Here is a 21,033-nt window from a genome sequence, read left to right as displayed (position 1 = left end):
AAACCTATGTGGTTTACAGCCAAAGTTAAAAAAGCTATAGATAATAAGAAAAGAGCTTTTATTAAATATAAAAATGATGGATTGCTACCATCGTTTAAACATTACAAAGAATATAACAGAATATGAAAAAAGGAATTAAAGGCCTCAAAAATTGAAACGAACAACAGACCAACCCCAAAAAACATTACAAAGAATATAACAGAATATGAAAAAAGGAATTAAAGGCCTCAAAAATTGAAACGTACAACAGACCAACCCCAAAAAATCATGTGACCGCCGTGATGACGTGTCACGGCAGTCACATGATCGGGAAAGGTCCTGTTCGAAAGAGCGGACCGGGACCTTTCCGTGAGTACCACACATGTGTGCTGGGAGCGCGCAGGGCGCACGCTCTCAGCACATATGTATTTAGTTACATGGACGCAAATGTGTGGCCGCTCGGCGTCTAGGCCCAGACGCCGGGAGGCCGCACATTTGTGTGCGGCCGGCGCAAAGGGGTTAAAGACCACATAGATGAGTTCTTGCTGGAAATAAATATTTTAAGCAACAGACAGCATGAATTCATGAAAGACAGAAGTTGTCAAACAAATCTGATTTCTTTTTATGAGGGGGTGAGGAAAACCTTGAACAGAGGGGTGGCGGTGGACATGGTATACTTGGATTTTGCAAAAGCGTTTGACACAGTTCCCCACACACGGCTAATGTGTAATGTAAAGTCTACGGGCCTGGAAAAATCTGTATGTAAATGGATAGAAAACTGGCTAAAAGATCGTATTCAAAGAATAGTGATTAATGATTCATACTCTGAATGGTCTAGGGTTGTCAGTGGTGTACCCCAAGGTTCAGTGCTGGGACCCTTACTTTTTAATATATTTATAAATGATATAGGGTCTTGGATTAAAAATCCCATTTCAGTCTTTGCATATGACACCAAGCTGTGCAGTGGAATAACGTCCTTACAGGATGTCTTCAACTTACAAGCTGACCTCAGTGCACTGTTAAATTGGGCAACTATGTGGCAAATGAGGTTTAATGTTGATAAATGTAAGGTTATGCACTTTGGGGCTAAGAATATGCATGCATCATACATACTAGGAGGAGTACAACTGAGGGAATCAATGGTGAAGGATCTGGGGGTTCTGGTAGATCACAAGCTTAATAATGGCATGCAATGCCAAGCTACGGTTTCTAAAGCTAGAAAAATCTTGTATTAAGAGGTATAGACTCCAGAGAGAGAGATATCATATTACCCCTGTACAAATCATTAGTAAGACCTCATCTGGAATATGCAGTTCAGTTTTGGGCACCAATTCACAAAAAGAGCATTGGGGAACTGGAGAAAGTACAGAGAAGGACAACCAAACTGATAAGAGGCATGGAGGACATCAGCTATGAGGAAAGATTAGAGGAACTGAATGTATTCCCTCTTGAGCAGAGGAGATTAAGGGGGGATGTGATCAACATGTATAAATACATCAGTGGTTCATATAGTGAACTCGGTGTAGAGTTTTTCACCCTGAGGTCATCACAGAGGACAAGGGGGCACTCTTTACATCTGGAGGAAAAGAAATTTAATCTCCAAACACAGAAATATTTCTTCACAGTGAGAGCTGTGAACATGTGGAATAGACTCCCTCAAGAGTTGGGTCTGACCAGCTCAGTGGATTGCTTTAAAAAAGGCCTGGATTATTTCTTGGATACACAGAATTTACCTGGATACTAACATTTCTAGGTAAAGTTGATTCAGGGAGTGTCCTATTGCCTCTCGGGGGATCAGGAAGGAATTTTTTCCCCAGCAGGAGCAAATTGGATCATGCTTTGCTGTTTTTTTTTGCCTTCCTCTGGATCAACTGTGGGTATAGGATTATAACTTTTTTTTTTTTAATGTTTGAACTGGATGGACTTTTGTCTTTTTTTTCAGCCAGACTAACTATGTAACTATGTAAAATAGGAGGTGACTGTAAATCTTCCAGAGGGAACACCTCTTGTGTAAACAAATATTCCTTTGTTTTAGGGCTCGTTTACACTTGCTTTGCCCACTGAAGAACAATATGTGGATTGCTTTTCAGAGGGCATTTCACAGGCAGCGAACAGGTGTTATGTTTCCACCTCAAATCTTGTCTTAACACCACACCACTTCTCTGAACCATGTGCATTGTTCATTGTTGAGGAACGTACAGTACCTCCTTCTGAAAGTGACATCGGGGATAATTTTTGGTGCAATCTGTCATGGCCACGGCATGTGTACACTTCTGTATGGCTGCTTGTGGAGGGTATGGGTAAAGGCAAATTTACTCTTAAGTCTTAAAAAGATTTTTTTCTGTCTGCCTGAAGTTCGTGGAGCGGAAATCTCTCCAGAGTGGCCAAACATAACATTAAATAACCTGCCAGAGGTTCTTGACTTTCCTACTGTCATCTAAAACAATTTTACCAGGAGTTCCACTTTAAGCACTGAAATTTAGGGTAGCCTAATATAATCTAAAATTACTGGTTTTGATGATGATCTTTTTATGCATAGGATTACACACTGCAGGTCAAGTAATTCAAACAAACAAACATTTTATCATTGTATGCCTTTACCTGTACTTAGATACAACACTCTACAAAACCATGAAGAATTATATCCTGACCCCTGAGCAGCTGAAGGAAAATTGCTATCCCTTGGCGCACCCTGAGAAACCCGGGAAAGCTGTTGTTTTTACAGAAGAGGAAAAGAAATGTCCAGCCGGTAAGTAAATGGGGCTTTTACTCTGGACAACCTTGTGGACTAGATTTGTGCTCTTGTATAGGTGAAGAAATAAAAGCAGTGTTTCATTAACCAGTTTTTGCCCGCCCTCAGTACACTTACTGCAGGCAGGCAGCATGGGCAGGCTTGATCACCATACCCCCTCCTCAACCCCCCGAGAGTAGTATAGTGTCATTATGGTGACACTGAACTACTCTGATGAAAGTATGTAAAATACATTTGGGGGAAACATTTTTTAAAGTTTTAAAGTTTTTTTATTTTTTTTTTAAGATACTGTCAAAAGTTAGTATTCCTGATCACCACCACACCAGTCATATGATGACGCTGTACTGCACTAGTGATAGTATGTACAAAAAATAAATTGTGAAACAAAAACTATTTTTATTCAAATAATTTTCTAAACAACTACAACTTCAAAAAAAATTGCCATGCCTCAGTCTACTTTCCAAAAAGGAGTCATTTGTGGGGGTATATTTTACTGTCCTGGCACTTTTAAGGGCTGCAAGAAATGAGATTGAGATAAGCCGCCAGTACATACACAGGATTGATCTGTTTTCATATATATATATATATATATATATATATATATATATATATATATATATATATATATATATATATATACAGTCATGGCCGAAATTGTTGGCACCCTTGATATTTCTCCAGGAAATCATGTATTTCTCACGAAACGTATTGCATTAACACATGTTTTGCTATACACATGTTTATTCCCTTTGTGTGTATTGGGACAAAACAAAAAAAGGGAGGAAAGAAAGCAAATTCGACATAATGTCACACAAACCTCCAAAAATGGGCTGGACAAAAGTATTGGCACCCTTTCACAACTGCGGATAAATAAGAATGTTACAAGCATGTGATGCTCCTGTAAACTCACCTGGGGCAAGTAACAGGTGTGGGCAATATAGAAATCACACCTGAAAGCAGATAAAAAGGAGAGACGTTCACTTAACCTTTGCATTGTGTGTCTGTCTGTGCCACACTAAGCATGGACAACAGAAAGAGGAGACGAGAACTGTCTGAGGACCTGAGAACCAAAATTGTGGCAAAATATCAACAATCTCAAGGTTACAAGTCCATCTCCAGAGAACTAGATTTGCCTTTGTCCACAGTGCGCAACATTATCAAGAAGTTTGCAACCCATGGCACTGTAGCTAATCTCCCTGGTCGTGGACGGATGAGGAAAATTGATGAAAGATTGCAACGCAGAATAGTCCGGATGGTGGATAAGCAGCCCCAAACATGTTCCAAAGACATTCAAGCTGTCCTGCAGGCTCAGGGAGCATCAGTGTCAGCGCGAACTATCCGTCGACATTTAAATGAAATGAAACGCTATGGCAGGAGACCCAGGAGGACCCCACTGCTGACACAGAGACATAAAAAAGCAAGACTACAGTTTGCCAAAATGTACTTGAGTAAGCCAAAAGCCTTCTGGGAAAACGTCTTGTGGACAGATGAGACCAAGATAGAGCTTTTCGGTAAAGCACATCATTCTACTGTTTACCGAAAACGGAATGAGGCCTACAAAGAACAAAACACAGTACCTACGGTAAAATATGGTGGAGGTTCAATGATGTTTTGGGGTTGTTTTGCTGCCTCTGGCACTGGGTGCCTTGACTGTGTGCAAGGCATCATGAAATCTGAGGATTACCAAAGGATTTTGGGTCGCACTGTAGGGCCCAGTGTCAGAAAGCTGGGTTTGCGTCCAAGATCCTGGGTCTTCCAGCAGGACAATGACCCCAAACATACGTCAAAAAGCACTCAGAAATGGATGGCAAAGAAGCGCTGGAGAGTTCTGAAGTGGCCAGCAATGAGCCCAGATCTAAATCCCATTGAACACCTGTGGAGAGATCTTAAAATTGCTGTTGGGAAAAGGTGTCCTTCCAATAAGAGAGACCTGGAGCTGTTTGCAAAGGAAGAGTGGTCCAAAATTCCGGGTGAGAGGTGTCAGAAGCTTATTGATGGTTATAGGAAGCGACTGATTTCAGTTATGTTTTCCAAAGGGTGTGCAACCAAATATTAAGTTAAGGGTGCCAATACTTTTGTCCAGCCCATTTTTGGGGTTTTGTGTGACATTATGTCATATTTGCTTTTCTGCCTCTGTTTTATATTTGTTCCAATACATACAAAGGGAATAAACATGTGTATAGCAAAACATGTGTTAATGCAATACCTTTTTTGTGTGAAATACTTGATTTTCAGGAAAAATATCAAGGGTGCCAACAATTTCGGCCATGACTGTATATATATATACCATAGTTTGTAGAGTCTAACTTTCACACAAACCTATGATTACACATTTGTTAGAGTTGTTTGTTTGTTTTTTTTACCGAAGACTTGTAACAGAATACATTTGGCCTAAATTTATGAGGAAATTTGATTTTATTGAATATATTGGTTATATTGCCAAAAAAAAAAGAAAGTCGTGATTAAATACTACCAAAAGAAAGCTCTATTTGGGTGAAAAAAAAGATATTAATTTCATTTGCATACAGTGTTGCATGACCATGCAATTGCCAGTTAAAGTAGCACAGTGCTGAATCGCAAAAAATGGTCTGGTCATGAAGGGGGTAAAACCTTCGGAGGTCATGTAGTTACTATATACAGAAACTCTATTTATCATGCATTACATTTTCTAAATTGAGTTTGGCAACAATTCCAGTTTATGTTGAGGTAATTGCATAGTAGTGTATTTTAGTACTTTAACTTTCTCTTTTATTTCTGTCAGCCTCCTGCCGAATATGCTGCCGTTGTGGGGTAGAGTATATGGTGACGCAAAGTGGATGTTCCATACGCCAAGAGGAATGTGTTCATCACTGGGGCCGCCTCAGAAGGCAGAGAGGTGCCGTCTGAATCATGAAGGGGCAGAGTGATCTGCAAACAGTGTGTGAGAATAATGGGTTCCGAAAATGCACTAATATAAGATTGTGTGTGAGCAGAATTATAAAAACTTGTTTTACAATGAAGAATGCTGTGTGAAATAATGATAATGGGAGATGTAAGGGTTGTATTTATGTCTAGAAATTCCCAGAATGTTGTGATGTTTGAAAAGTCGTCTGCATGATATTTTAATAGTGGATGGAAACTATTACCATTAGGGTGTTTGTGTGTATGTATGTACAGTGTGTGTGTGTGTATATATAATGTGTTTTATATAAAGATTTTTTTTTTCCGGTAGTACCTGGAGGTTGGGAAACTCAGTATAGTTGCTGCTCTAGTGGAGTTGGATCACCTGGATGTCAACTAGCCAAGGTTAGATTATTTTAAATTTTATTATGTGACACAGGAATATTAACAGATTTTAAACTTGGGTTTGCAGTATTTTTAAATTACTGCTTTAAAGGTTTATTAACGTAAAGCTTTATAAACTACACTGATAGAAATTCAGCCAGTCCAGCAGGGAAATTTTTATTCGTGTGTGGGCTCCCCCTTAACAGAAGCTGATTGTTTAATCAACCTCTGTTGAAGCGACTAAGGTGCTGCTGTCAGAATCCAATGTCCTGGCAGGGGAGGGGAATTCCTTCTTCTCTGTCATTTGTGTGGATAGAGGAATGCTGTTAATTTTTTTTTTTTTTTTTCTTCCTTAGCCAGCAGTTGAATGAACGACAAAATATGTCCTTTGTTCCTTGAAACTAACAGGAATAAAATTAGTCCAAAAAGCATAAACCTGGCCAAATCCAGAACAGCATAGTTTCTTAATGTTGGTTAAGGTTTGGAGACTGTAGATGTTGTGGTATTTAAAACATAGACAGAATGTAACTTTTTCTATAAAAGTCATCTATACCTTAGCAGGTGGACATTTTGACATCTGTTCACTCCTTTCCCTGTCCTTCCACAGGACACTTTTTATTCCTTGAAAAGAATACAAGATGTTTTATGAATGGTTGAGGTGGAGCATGCGCACCCCCTTATGGGAACTGTAACAGAGCCAAGACTGAAAGTTTCAGCCCTGAAAGTTTGGCACTTAGTGGTGTATAGGATTTATGAACGTAAGAATTTTACCGAATGCAGCAGCAGCCAAATATAGGGCAACAATCATTAGAAGTTATTTTATTTTAACAGCACAGTTGTCAAAATATTTTTCCACGGCATTCAAATTTAAGCATATTGAAGTGTACAGAGTGCAGGGGTCAGAAGTATGTAACAGTTTCCTCTACATTACTGGTAATGTGTTGCTTCGCAGTATATGGCTGGAAGTGTGCCACTTTATCCCCTTTGCTTTTCTGTAGTTTAGACAAAATAGGACCTGGGGATACACTGGTGAGATTGAAGTCCCTTTGTTGGTGTCAGTGACAGCAATAATAGCTCTCAGCATTGTTGTCAGTGCTAGCAATGTTAACCTTTAGCATGTGTCAGTGCCAGCAGTGATAATCCCCTGCAAAATTTGCACCAAGTGTCAGGGTATGCTATGATAACCCCATCAAGTGTCAAGGCGAGCAGCATGATAAGGCCTCATGCACGTTGGATGTTTTTAATGCTGCTCCTAGGAGTGTTTGTTTTTTTTCTTCTTCTGCCTCTAAATACCTCAGCATATTAATCTGCATATTTGTTTAGATAAGTTTACAAAAATTCAGAAGCCGTTTAATCAGGCACTTTAGAAGCTGATAACGACTTGTAAACCTCAAACCAAAAACAGAAGTGACAAAATCCTTGTCCTTTCCGGTCTCATAGACCATAGAGATGATTGGGGAATGGAAGTGCCTCTTTCTTCTCTAGGGTGTGCTTCTTCAACAGCTGGTTTCAGTCCCAGGCTCCTAAATGGAAGAGGAGCAGGAACAGGGAAGGTGATGGGAGGAGGAGGCTGGAACCACATTTTGCCACATGCCTGTATAGCCACTTGGATTTTTTTTACATTACAGAGTATCTCCAGTTTTACAAAAAGATACCAGGGTCACGACTGCAGCTGCAGCCCTGAGCCTGATAGAGCCACTGAAACTCCAGGACATACGGGTTTGTCCATTTGGAGAAAGAGGTTAATCTGTCTGCTGTTTGGCTGCAGGTAATGCATGCTTATGTATTCTGATATTTTTCCTCAGCAACATGTACATGATGGTCGTAAGGAAAATCTGGATGGATTTGTGAAGACATTTGAGAAGTTGAATGATTCTGAAAGTCCTGGAGTATATGCTTTGGATTGTGAAATGGTGAGAAGTGCTTTAATATTCATGCTCATGCTGTCAGTCAAACTGTTTTTAATTACAGTGTATATATTACAGTAATATAAGTTATACAGTGCTCAGCATAAACAAGGACACCCTTTTTGAAAAGTAAGATTTTAATGAATATCTCAATGAACACACGAACAATTTCCAAAGTTTTGATAAAACTGAGTTTCATAGAACATTTGTTTAGCTCATTACATAATATGAAACAGTAATAACATAACTTGGATTACAAAATCTTCAGTTTTACTCAAATTAGTTGATGCAAAAATGAATACACCCCACAACAAAAACTACTACATCTAGTATTTTGTATGACCTCCATGATTTGTAAGGATAGCAGCAAGTCTTCTAGGCATGGAATGAACAAGTTGGTGACATATTGCAACATCTGTCTTTTTCCATTCTTTAACCACTTGAGCTCCTGAGGATTTACCCCCCTTAATGACCAGGCCTTTTTTTTGCTGTTTGGCGCTGCACTAATTCAAAGGATAATTGCGCGGTCATGCAGTGCTGTACCCAAACAAAATTTACGTCCTTTTTTTCACACAAATAGAGCTTTCTTTTGGTGGTATTTGATTAACTGTGCGCTTTTTATTTTTTGCGCTATAAACAAAAAAAACACGAAAATTTTGAAAAAAAACAATATTTTCTACTTTCAGCTATAAAAAATATATCGTAAACTCAAAGTTAGTCATAAATTTAGGCCAAAATGTATTCTGCTCCATGTTTTTGGTAAAAAAAAAATCCAGTGCATTAGCAACGCTAATCTGGGAGGGACGCTAACACTATCGGAAGTCACCAGTGACACTAATACAGTGATCAGTAAAAATCTGTTCACTGTAATCAATGACACTGGTGACAGGGCAGTGAAGGGGTTAACTGGGGGGGGGGGGAGAGATTAAGGGGTTAAATGGGATTACTGGTGCTATCTGGGAGGGGCGCTAACACTATCGGAAGTCGCCAGTAACTGGGGGGGGGGGGGGCGATCAGTGGGTTAAATGTGTCCTAGAGTGTTCTAACTGTGGGTATGTGCTGTTTTACTCACTGTTTGTATGTCTTCTTCTCTGTCTGGAACGGACATCATATCCTGTCCTGTGTAAATGTCAACACAGGACAGGATAGGACAGGGACCAATCATCTGATTTCAGCCAGACATCACTGGCTGAATTCGAATGATTGATCCCTCCGGGATCAAATGGTGTCACCCGCGGGTCAGCGGGAGCGCCTGCGCGCGCCCCCTGCCGGCGAAAACGTCGGGAGCGCGGAGCCCGTTTTAAAACATGCTTTTGCGCCCCAGTGCCGCCCTGCACACGTATATATATGCAGTGGCAGGGCAGCAAGTGGTTAAGAACAGCTCTTTTAGAGCCTGGATGCTGGATGGAGGGTGATGCTCAGCTTGTCTCTTCAGAATTCCCTGTAGTTGTTCAATTGGGTTCAGATTAGGGGACATACTTGGCCACTGAATCACTTTCACCCTGTTCTTCTTCAGAAATGCAACAGTGGCCTTAGATGTGTTGTTTTGGATCATTGTTAGGTTGAAAAAGTGCATAACAACCAAGGGCATGGAGTGATGGTATTCTCTTTCAATATACAGCGGGGGAAATAATTATTTGATCCCCTGCATATTTTGTAAGTTTGCCCGCTTAAAAAGAAATTAAGGGTCTATAATTTTTTATCATTTTAAATGATAGAATATACAATATAAAAAAAAAAAAAAAAGTATTTGATCCCCTATCAACAATAATTCTGGCTCCCGCAGACTGCCTATGTGCTCATGTGGTACACAGATTAGTCCTGTCAATTTGAAGTTTGAAGCCCATCTGAAGTTTGCCAATAAACAATCTAAATGATTCAGAGAAGGATTGGGAGAAAGTATGTGGTTAAATGAGACCAAAATTGAGTTCTTTGGCATTAACGCGACTTGCTGTGTTTGGAAGAAGAACAATGCTGACTATGACCCTAAGAACACTATCCCTACAGTCAAGCACAGAGGAGGAAACATGCTTTGGGGCTGTTTCTCTGCTAAAGGTACAGGCCGCATTGAGAAGCCAATGGACAGGACCATGTATTGTAAAATCCTGCATGAGAACCACTTCCCTCAGCCAGAACAGCAAAGATGGGTCATGGATGGGTTTTCCAGCATGACAATGACCCAAAACATACCGCTAAGGCAACAAAGGGTGGCTCAAGAGGAAGCACATTAAGGTCATGGAGTAGCCTAGCCAGTTTCCAGACCTTAATCCTATAGAAAATGTATGGAGGGAGCTGAAACTTCAAATTGCCAAGTGACAGCCAAGAAACCTTAAGGATTTGGACAAGCTCTATAAAGAAGAGTGGACCAAAATCCCTCCTGAGATGTGTGCAAACCTGTTAACCAACTACAAGTCTTACCTCTGTGTTTGCCAACAAGGGTTTCTCCACCAAGTAGTAAGTCCTGTTTTGCTTTACTTATTTTACTCACTGAACTGCAACTCAATTCATAACATTTGAATAGTGTGTTTTTTTTTTTTGTTTTGTTTTTTGGTTGATATTCTGTCTCTATCATTTAAACTACACCTATGATAAAAATCATAGACCCTTCATTTCTTTGTAAGTGGGAAAACTTACAAAATCAGCAGGGGATCAAATAATTATTTTCCCCACTGTGGTGCAGTACATCTTTGAATTCAGATACTATCAATAAAATGGAGCTCCCTGACACCAGCAGCACTCATGCAGACCCACAGAAAGACACTGCCACTACGTTTCACTGTAGGCACCAATCATTTTTCTTTGTACTCTTCACTTTTGCGACGCCATCAGTTCCAAAAACATTTATCGTGATCTCATCACTCCAGAGTACAGAGTATCAGTAGTCTTCTTTTTCAGCAAGGGCCCTGGCAAATTCTAGGCGGCCATATTTGTGCATGGGCTTTAGGAGAGACTTCCTTTGTAAATGACACCCATGCATGCCATTCTACTGCAGTGTACGCTGTATTGTGTCACGAGAAACAATCCAAAACTGGTTTACAGCCACTCTCCAAACATAGCGGGTGTAACTATAAAGCTCTATATTGGTCTCATCACTCCAGATTACAGTGTGCCAGAAGCTGTGAGGCTTGTCAAGGGTTTGTTGGGCATATTGTAGCCAGTCTTTTTGTGGCATTGGTGCAGTAAAGGCTTCTATCTGGCAACTCGACCAAGCAGCTATTTTTTGATCAAGTATCGTCGCATTATGCTCTTTGAAACAAGCACACCGTCTTTTTTCCAGAGCATCTTCTATTTCTCCTGAGGTTACCTATGGGTTTTTCTTTGTATCCCAACAATTCTTCTGGCAGTTGTGGTTGCAGTCTTTCTTGGTCTACCTGACCTTGGCTTGGTATCAAAGAGATCTCAGAATTTTCCACTTCTTAAATTGGAACGGTACTTTTTAAGATTAAACAGTACTGACTGGCAAATTAAAGGCTTTGGATAGCTTTTCATATCCTTTTCCATCTTTATAATGTTCCATAACCTTGTTATGCAGGTCTTTTGACAGCTCTTTTGTGCTCCCCATGGCTCAGTTTATAACGTGCTCTGTGCACCCACGTAAGAGCTAACAAACTTATTGACTGTTTATTCACAGGCACTAATTGCAATTTGAAAAGCCACAGATGTGGGAAATTAATCTTTAAAGTGTAAGTTCACCTTTTGATAACGTTACACCTGTTTTTAGGGCAGAACATGTAATAGGTTCCTACTCCTGCAGCCGCTGCCCGCTCTGCTGTATGTAATGACAGTTAGCAGGGGATCTTCTTCCCCTGCTAGCTGTCGCTATTTTTTAAAAAGCACGGCTGTGCGGGGTTCTGCCTACCAGGCCATGTCATTCTTTCATAGACTTCTGTGAATGGGAAAATACAAGTACCAACATCCTTTGCGGTTTTCAGCTTGTAGTTCTCAGTGAACTACCACAGTGCTGTTGAGCGCTGTGGTAGTTCATTATTTCTTCCTGTCAGTGTACATCTGCCTGCCCGTACGAGCAGACAAACTGACAAGGCTGCAAATGTCCTGCATGGCACCCGCAATCTGCTGATTAAGGTGCAATGCTTTCTAGGAAGCAAGTAAAAAAATGAATCAGTGCACCTTGTTTTACCTGCAAAAAGATGTGCATTTATTATTATTTTTCTTTTACCAAAGATTTTACTAGGCATTTTAAAAGAAACATACAAACCGTGACAAATCGTATGATACAGAGTGACAACTAACAAAAGATAGGGAAACACACAGCACACAGAGATACATATACAAGACCCACAGCATGTAGTCCGCAACCACTTTCAAAAATATAAAAGTTACATATAAAAATAATAATAAAAAGAAAACACCTAGAGAACAACGCTCTCATAAGGCAATGTTGTCCCTGAGAATCATAGACTTGTAAGACAACAAAAATAAATGACAGACAATCGGTCTAACTTAAATAAACCATATGAAAAAAGAGAGAGAGAAAAAACAAACAGGGAAAACAAAGGAAAGAAGGGAGCAGAGAGGAGGAGAGAAACAGACCAGCAAAGAGGATGAGTTCGCCGGGGGGGGGGGGGGGGGGAGCCGGGAGACACGATCCCCACATAAGGGGAGAGGAGAGGCTAAACCCAACACATCATAAATTTGTAAGTTTCGTAGTAAAACGAGAAACTGGCTGGTAATCCACCCATGGTTGCCAAACAGAAACTTATCATGTTTATCCTCCAATACCGCCATCAACTTTTAGTTGATAAAGAAACCTTGGATTCTGGATCTGACCTCCTCAAACTGTAGAGTAGGGGATTTCCAAGAACCAGCAATAGTCTGCTTAGTAGCCATAAAAAAAACAAAAAATGACCGGTGAGCGCGGTCCACGAGGTAAGCCACGAAGTGGCTTACAAAGTAAGGCCTCAATAGGATCCTTTTTAAGATTAACGAATGTAACTGAATAATTGAGATTATAAACTCTAGTCCACAAGCGGCGGGCCACTGGACAGGTCCACCAAATGTGGAGCATCATACCCTCTAGAGCACAGCCACGAAAACACTGTGAGTTATAATCCGGTATAAATTTAGCTAGTCGGGATGGGGTAAAATACCATCTGGAAATTACTTTATAAGAATTTTCTAATGCCGGTATGTTACGAGAGCAGCGGGAAACTCCTTGCCACATAGACCCCCATTCCTCAGCAGAAATTTCCGCTTGAACCTCCATATTCCATTGCGCACAGTAGGCAGGCAGAGGTTCAGGTATATGGTTTCGGATTGATAGATAAATTTGAGATAGAGCACCTTTAGTGGAAGCCAAAGCCTTACAAAGCTATTCAAAACCCGAAAAGGTGCAAAGGGAATCCCATTTACGAAGCAAAGGTACAACAAAGTGACGTAATTGCAAATAACAAAATAACTCCGAGGGAGGAATAGAATGACTCGAAGTTGCGCAAACATACGAATACCTCGACCCGCAATCAACAAGTGGACCGTCATAAAACCATAAATTATCCACCAACGAAAGGCCATCTTATCAGAGTCCCTGGGGGAAAAGCAAACAATCGAATAATTGTAAGAGAGGTAAATGCGGGAAAATCAAACCCGCCGAATACTTACACGAGTCCCAGATTTTTTAAGTGTGTGTCAAGACAGGATTCAACACTTTAGGCCGCCAGGACGAAGGAAGCCAAGGTAAGGCTGAAGGCAGAAGGGGAATGCATGTCCAAAGTATCATTGCCCACAAGGGTAAGTCCTTTAGAGAAAAAAGCTGAATGAGGGGAGTAATTTGGGCTGCATTATAATAATGCTGAATGTTCAGAAGACCAATACCACCCTGAATACGTGGGCGGTAAAGCAACTGTTTAGACAAGCGAGGACTTCCCAAAGCCCATACAAACCGTAAAATTTGGCGTTGTAAGATGCGGAGTATATGGGGAGGAATCTGAAAAGGGAGCACTCGAAAAGAGTAGAGAAGCATGGGAAGATGAGTAATTTTGATCGCTTGGGCCCTACCAAACCAAGATAAGGACTTAGACTTCCAAGAAGAGAGCAGCTTGGTTATCTGAGAATGTAAAGGAGGAGTATTCGCCTGGTACAACAAATCATAAGAAGGTGTAAGTTTGACTCCAAATAAGAAAGAGAGGAGGTCCATTGAAATGGAAATTGAGATTGGAGGTGTGTCACAAGCTGTTGGGGGAGGGAAATGTTCTTAGCCACTGACTTAGTAGGGTTTACATGTAATCCCAAGAGGTGAGCGAAATCAGTCAAGAGTGATAAGAGATTGGGGAGAGAACTAAGTGGAGACAAAAGATGCATCAGAATATCATCCTCAAAGAGGGCAACCTTGTGATGTAATCCCACCAACTCGAGACCCAAAATATCCAGATGAAGCCGAATATGAACAGCGAGGGGTTCAAGAGCCATGCTAAAAAGGAGAGGAGACTGGGGACAATCCTGATGTGTACCACCCTTAATTAAAAAACGAGAGGATTCAACCTCATGATAACAGACTGTAGCAGACGGAACAATGTAAAGGCTATGAATCCACTGAAGAAAATCATGTCCCACACCCCACCTCTGCAAAGCCTTCTGTAAGTTCAGGAAAGAGTATCAAAGGCCTTATTCATATCCAAGGACAGAAACATAAGGTCACGAGACCGCATTCGAGCAAAATGACTAATTAAAATAGAGCGTCGAATATTATCGGCCGCTTGGCGTCGAGGTACAAATCCCACTTGATCTCGATCAATTAAAGTAGGGATTAACACATTCAAGTGATTGGCCAAAGTCTTAGTCAAAATTTTCACGCCCACCTTCAGAAATTGGGCGATAATTTGACCAAGATTGGTGATCTTTCCCCGGCTTAGGAATCCTCACAATCTGGGCCTTAAGCATTTCCGAAGTCAGCTAACCATCCCACTTAGGTTGGTTGAATGCCTGGGCCAATACAGGGACCACAACATCACTTTTTTTATAGAAGAGAGCCATAAAACCATCTGGAGCAGCACACTTGTGCACCTTCAAAGATTGAAAAGGCTGCCGAAGCTCATCTTGTGAAATATCTGCACCTAACATGTCCCTCTGATCATCCGTTATATGAGGCAGAGGAGTCTCCCAAAGAAATGTGTCAATGACATCAGCTGGGGCATCCCTCGAGCTGGCATAGAGTTTCGAAAAGTGATGGGCAAACTCATCCACTATGTGCTTGGGATTGGAGGTTCTCGGACACGTCCTGGTTCTCAGAGTGTAATGAGGTTGTCTAGAGGCAAATGATCGTAACTTATTAGCTAACCTAGTCCCAATTTTGTTACCGTTCATGTAAAACTTCTGACGAGACCATCACAAATGTCGCTCAGCCCCATCAGTCAAACAAAGATTTGAGATTCGTGCGACGATGATTCACCTTCCGTCGGAGATCAGCCGTTGGAGACAAGACCGTAACAACAACACCGTAACCTTTTCAAGCTCATGTTCCAAAAACCGTTGATGCCGCTCTCGGTCTTTACGCCGCCTGGAAGCTAACTGTGTGATGTGGCCCCTAATAACCGCCTTATACACTTCCCAAACGGTAGCAGACAAAAAGACAGTACCCAATTTGTTCCGAAAATAACCTAAGTTAGGTTAGGAGTGGATCCGGACATCCTCGACTACAGACGAAAAAGTGAGAAGGGAATCATTAAGATACCAGGAGGGAGCCCGTGGACATTGAGAGAGAACTGAACATTGCGTGATAATGGGATCATGACCATGGCACCGTAGGAATCTTTATCAAAGTTAAGTGCGGAAGAAAAGGAGGAGTCACAAAAACATGATCAATACGAGAATGGCTAGAGTGGGGTTTGGAGAAAAAGGTATAATCCCTAGAAGAGGGATGTAATTCCTGCCTGGCATCGACCAGATCATAGGAACGAAGAATATGCCCAAACTCCACAGAAAGCGGAGAAGAGGCTGCTGAGTCCACAGGAGATTGGTCTAGTTTAGGATTAAGGACTAAATTGGAATCACCTGACATCATAAAATGGCCTTTCTGATGGGTCTGAAGAACTGACAAAAGATGTGTAAAAAAACGAGTTTCTCTGATTAGGGGTGCATAGTATGTACAGAAAATAACCTATACATCCTGTAGGATCCCTACAACTATCAAATAATGGCCCTGGGGGTCTGCAACTACTTTATGTTCTTGAAAGGGCAAGGATTTACAAACTGCTAAAAGAATCCCCTGCTTCTCGACAGGGCCGAGGCGAAAAAGACCTGGGCATAACGACCAACTAAAAAAACGGGGATTATAAGAGGAGGTCAGGTGAGTCTCCTGCAAACACACTATATCGGTTTTGGAGGAGTGAAAATATTTAAAAACTTTAGTCCGTTTCTGTGGTGAATTCAAACCTTGAACATTAAGTAGCAACCAAGTAAGAGTCATGACGGTTGACAAAAATCACCATGGGGGCGCTCCAAAAATACACCCCCCCCCACCCCCCAAGGCGAACAGAAAAAAAGAAAGCTAAGGAAAGGGTTACCACCAAAAAGGAGGGAACCAGAAAAGACGTAAAAAAAACTCTGTAAACTAATGGGAGTGCCATAGAAAAGAAAACGGGAACACACTTAGAATGCTACAAAGAGCAAGAACAATGCACCGCGTGCATCCAATGGAACCCATGGGGCACAGAAAACCGTACCTCACATCAGGGAACAGAAGAGGGTGGTATGTAGCACCCCGGACACCCTCCTCCCCCTGCACGTAACAAATCATATACAGAACCCTCAAAGGAAGAGGAAGACAGTCACAGATATGGAACCCGGCATATGAAGATAGAACAGGGAGACATAATAACAATGGTAACATCATGTCAAAGAGGCATAAAGTGAACAAGGGGTGAATCTGTAACGCCCAATCATAAACACCTATAACAGACAGTGTGTACATGATTGGGCGGAATGATCCCTCATATCTCGACAATGAGCGGCATGAGCCACCCAGTCCTAGAAGCTGGCTGCTCGTAACCGCAGATGCAGAAAACTAGCTATGCTTCCAGGCTGAGACTTTGAACTCGCCGTCTCACCCAAGGAAGCACACCATCCAGGGGCCAAAAGTCAACCGACGCATAGCCTTTTGGACACAATGCGTCCACCAACCTAGAGGCTCCTTAAACTAAAACAAAAGCTAACCCTTACAGTGGGTCCCCCTCTGCAGTATGAGGGTTAAGTGTTAGAAGTATCATAATAATCAAATATTACCTTATTACCTGCTCCTGCAGGCTTCTTCCCCACCACACAACTTTTCTTTAAAGCCACTTCTTTTCAAGCTTGACTGGTCGCAACCTCTCTAAACCCATCACGTACAGTGCAAGACTGTTGGTCCTGTATCATACGTGAGGATGTAGAGGGCCCCACCTACAAATCCTTCAGCATAGGAAAGTGGGTAAGGGCATCGGCTACCAGGCAAACAAGGAATAAGGGAAGATTTCTACATTTTCCTGTATTTTTAGACAACACAAGCTATTTGTTTTCCTTGGAGTACTGCTTTAAAAAAAAAACCCAAAACAAACTTTCTACTTAATGTATACCAATGTTGCTGCTATTTTGTAACTAATATTTATCTGATTACCTTTTCTCTACAGTGTTACACCACTAAAGGATTGGAGCTAACACGTGTTACTGTCATAAACTCTCAACTGAAGGTGGTGTATGACACATTTGTACAACCAGACAACAAACTAGTGGACTATAACACCAGGTGAAATAGCTTATAGTTTTTCATTGCATAAACGTTCTATTTTCATTAAGCATGTGTGAGAGAAAGTGAGTGCAAGCAAAGAGTTGCTGTTACAGTAGAAGTAAGTAGAGGACCTTGGTGTACTCACAGGGTTACAACTGCAGCAGAGAACAAAGGCACTTGTGAAGAAAAAGAAGGAAAAAAACATTTACTAGTAGGCCAATGTTTTAAAGAGACACAAGCACATCTCAGCTTCCTAAGGGTACTTTGACACTACAGCCCAATACAACATATAAAAATATCCATCCCAGCACAATCAAGACCCACCCCTTAAATGACATACACAAGTGCCTTGTTTTTCATTGTTTTCTCAAAAAGATGTTCTGCAAGTGTCTCTCTTCTCTGCTGTGTGTGTTTGTTTCTGTTTATGTACATTTTCAAGGAAACACACCTGCTCTACAGTGCAATACACGATCACATACTGAATCATACTGTGTGAACATTTTTGCACAGTGATGTACAGAAATACCCCTCCATGTCAAAGTGAAAACAAATACCTGTAAAGTCATGTAAATTAAATATAATGGAGAAAAAAACCCACAAAAACAAAAGCTTAAGTAATACACTCACTTTACACACTTGCCCTCCTGAGGATTTACCCCCCTTCCTGGCCAGGCCTTTTTTTGCGTTGAGTTGCACAGTCATGCAACGCTGCACCCAAATTAAATTTACGTCCTTTTTTTCACCACGAATTGAGCTTTCTTTCGGTGGTATGTGATTGCCTGTAATTTGATCGCTTGTAAATGGCGTTATAGATACTGGATTTTTTTTTTTTTCACTAGTAAAGGCGGCAATCAGCAACTTATAGCTGGATTGTAAGGGGCATTCTGACACTAGGGGGAACTGACTTGGTGTCACTGACATCCCCAGTGACACTAATACAGTGATCAGTGCTAAAAAAAACAAACCGCTGACACTGTACTAATGGCACTGGGCAGGAAGGGGTTAACATGAGGGGCGATCAAAGTGTTAACTGTGTGCTGTTTATCTTTGGGCTGTGTACCTGTGCTTAACTGTAAGCACACTGCTTTGGATGGCTGTGCTGCAAAGCCACCCAAAGCAGTGTGCACGAGCTAACGGAGGAGAACTGTATTAAAGTATTCATTAATGCAAGAATGCATAAAAGTAAACATGGAGCCACAAACTACTTTCACCTTTTTTGAGGCTATTCTACTGTCCTGGTACTTCAGGGCCTCTAAAAAATATGATGGTAAATTAGATGTGTATTTTATCCCCCTCAAAAGCCTGCAGGATGCTGCTTAGATTACCCCCCCTTCCTTTATGGAGGCAGTGAAAAAAATCTCTCACATGTGGTATCCCCATACCCAGGTGGTATAGCAGTGTTTGAGGGTGTAATTTTGCAGGTGTTTCAATTGTCCTGGAACTTCAGGGCCTTTGAAAATGTAACAGGTAGTCAGGAAAGATATGTAATTCATGCCCCTTGAAAGCTGGATGGTGCTTATTTGATTTTTGGCCACCTTGTGTGGATGGGCAGTGACAGTCTTGTAAATGTGGTATCCCCATACTTAAGAGGAGTAGCATAATACACCACCAGCCTGAACCACTGATACAAGGCAGGATGGATCGATGCTTTCATGTTCTTTACACAAAATTCTGACCCTACCATCTGAATGTCACAGCAACAAGTCTGCCCATTGTCCTCTGACATCAGCAAGGCCACACAACTGCTGCTCACTGGATATTTTCTCTTTTTCGGACCATTCTATGTATACCCTAGAGATGCTTGTGCATGGAAATCCCAGTAGATGAGCAGTTTTTGAAATACTCAGACCAGTCTGGCACCAACAACCATGCCATGTTCAAAGTCACTTAAATCCCCTTTCTTCCCCATTCCGATGCTCAATTTGAACTTCAGCAAGTCATCTTCACCACATCTAGATGCCTAAATGTATTCCGTTGCTGCCATGTGATTGACTGATTAGCAATTTGTGTTACCAAGCAATTGAACAGGTGTACCTAATAAAGTGGCCGGTAAGTGTATGTTGAGATGGGGGGAAATCAACAGTGTCTGGATGTGCAAAACTGATAGACCAATCTTATGCAATCAGTTATTTTGTGTGTTTTATTTTAACTCATTTAAATCACATAGATTTGTTTTTACTTTAAATATTCTATTTAAGTTGATCAGTGATTAAAAAAAAATGTAATCCTCAGATATGGTTTTCTATTACAATAACCTATGAATGTTTTTTATTGGCACTGTATGTATAATATACTACAGTTTCAAAATAAAAAAAAAATATATATATATGTTGAAGGCTGGCAGATTAGTAAAAAAAAAAAACCGATAAATGCAGTATAGATATATCTGTACTTTTATTGTTGTGCCAGTTTTTTATTATTTTTCTGTGCTGCCTATGACAATGTATGATGGTTGTGTTGAGCGATATGAGTACTTTTTGTTCCTTGTCATTTATTGGCTAATTTTTCAAACCTCAATATAATAGTTCTCTCTTGTTCAGATTTTCTGGTGTAACAGAAGAAGATCTGGAAAACACAAGAATAACTCTTCGAGATGTTCAAGCAGTTCTACTTTGTATGTTCAACTGTGACACTATATTAATAGGTCATAGCTTGGAAAGTGACCTTTTTGCACTTAAGGTAATAGATTATTATTTCCATCATTCTGGAATGAAATAAATAGAAACTGGTTTAAATGAGAAAATATGTATTTATAGACAGGAAAAAAGGTAAGCGTTAGGTGACTGAAAACTGAAAGATTGTAAGGTAGGGAAATCACTGGCATAACCTAGTGTAGTTGACACCTGGGGTCAATTTTTTTTATTGTCATTTATTATGAGACACGGGAAGATATTTAGAGACGTAGGGTTATACAGCCTCCTTCAGGGGATTGATTGCCAGTGTTCAATCAGTTGTATGTAAAAAGCAAAGGTACATATAAATTTCAGTTGTAAAATACTCAAAGAAGAATTCAATGCAAAATATAGGAGGAAAATGACACTTACTCCAGTCACTGAAATAACACTGAAAGTTCTCTGAAAAACAATCAGTGAATCCCGTGAGAGCAGTGTTATCTGACAGCTCGGACCATGTATGGGCTGTTGATACGATGTGTTTCGCTGTTCTGCGGTCATATGGTGGAATTAGAAGACAATGGAGCAGGGAGAAAACAGTTATCTTTGCCAGTCTTGTGAAATTAGATCCTTCAGGGTAGCAGGGGTAATGATATGGAAACACTAGGCAACTCATTTCAGAGACCAACCTCTTTTCTCAGGCCTAATAGGTGTTTAGGGAAGCTATGTTTTTTTGTTTTGCTTTTGATTTGAAGGTAAGGGCTTTATTGACAACCTATTGTATAAAAATAGGCAACATAGTAC

General features: G+C 40.8%; 1 protein-coding gene across 4 annotated transcripts in view; it reads left to right on the top strand.

Annotated features, from left to right (window-relative positions):
* The window catches only part of REXO1 (RNA exonuclease 1 homolog), a 140,064-nt gene that overhangs the window by 109,556 nt on the left and 9,475 nt on the right, over positions 1-21,033 (top strand). Inside the window, exons 9-14 of one of the 4 annotated variants that reach the window (XM_089687455.1) lie at positions 2,591-2,728; positions 5,493-5,606; positions 5,943-6,016; positions 7,801-7,908; positions 17,520-17,635; positions 20,158-20,296. In XM_089687455.1, the coding sequence (XP_089543581.1) occupies positions 2,591-2,728; positions 5,493-5,606; positions 5,943-6,016; positions 7,801-7,908; positions 17,520-17,635; positions 20,158-20,296 (689 nt within the window). Of the gene's footprint in view, positions 1-2,590; positions 2,729-5,492; positions 5,696-5,942; positions 6,017-7,800; positions 7,909-17,519; positions 17,636-20,157; positions 20,297-21,033 lie in introns of those variants that run through there. The other 3 variants (XR_016314201.1, XR_016314202.1, XM_089687456.1) reach the window with 3 other exon arrangements.

Source organism: Staurois parvus, unplaced genomic scaffold (assembly GCF_062004578.1).
Source record: "Staurois parvus isolate SC_StPar_1 unplaced genomic scaffold, SC_StPar_1.0 ptg000425l, whole genome shotgun sequence".
NCBI classification, from domain to species: Eukaryota; Metazoa; Chordata; class Amphibia; order Anura; family Ranidae; genus Staurois; species Staurois parvus.
This window is presented reverse-complemented; position numbering and strand designations above follow the sequence as displayed.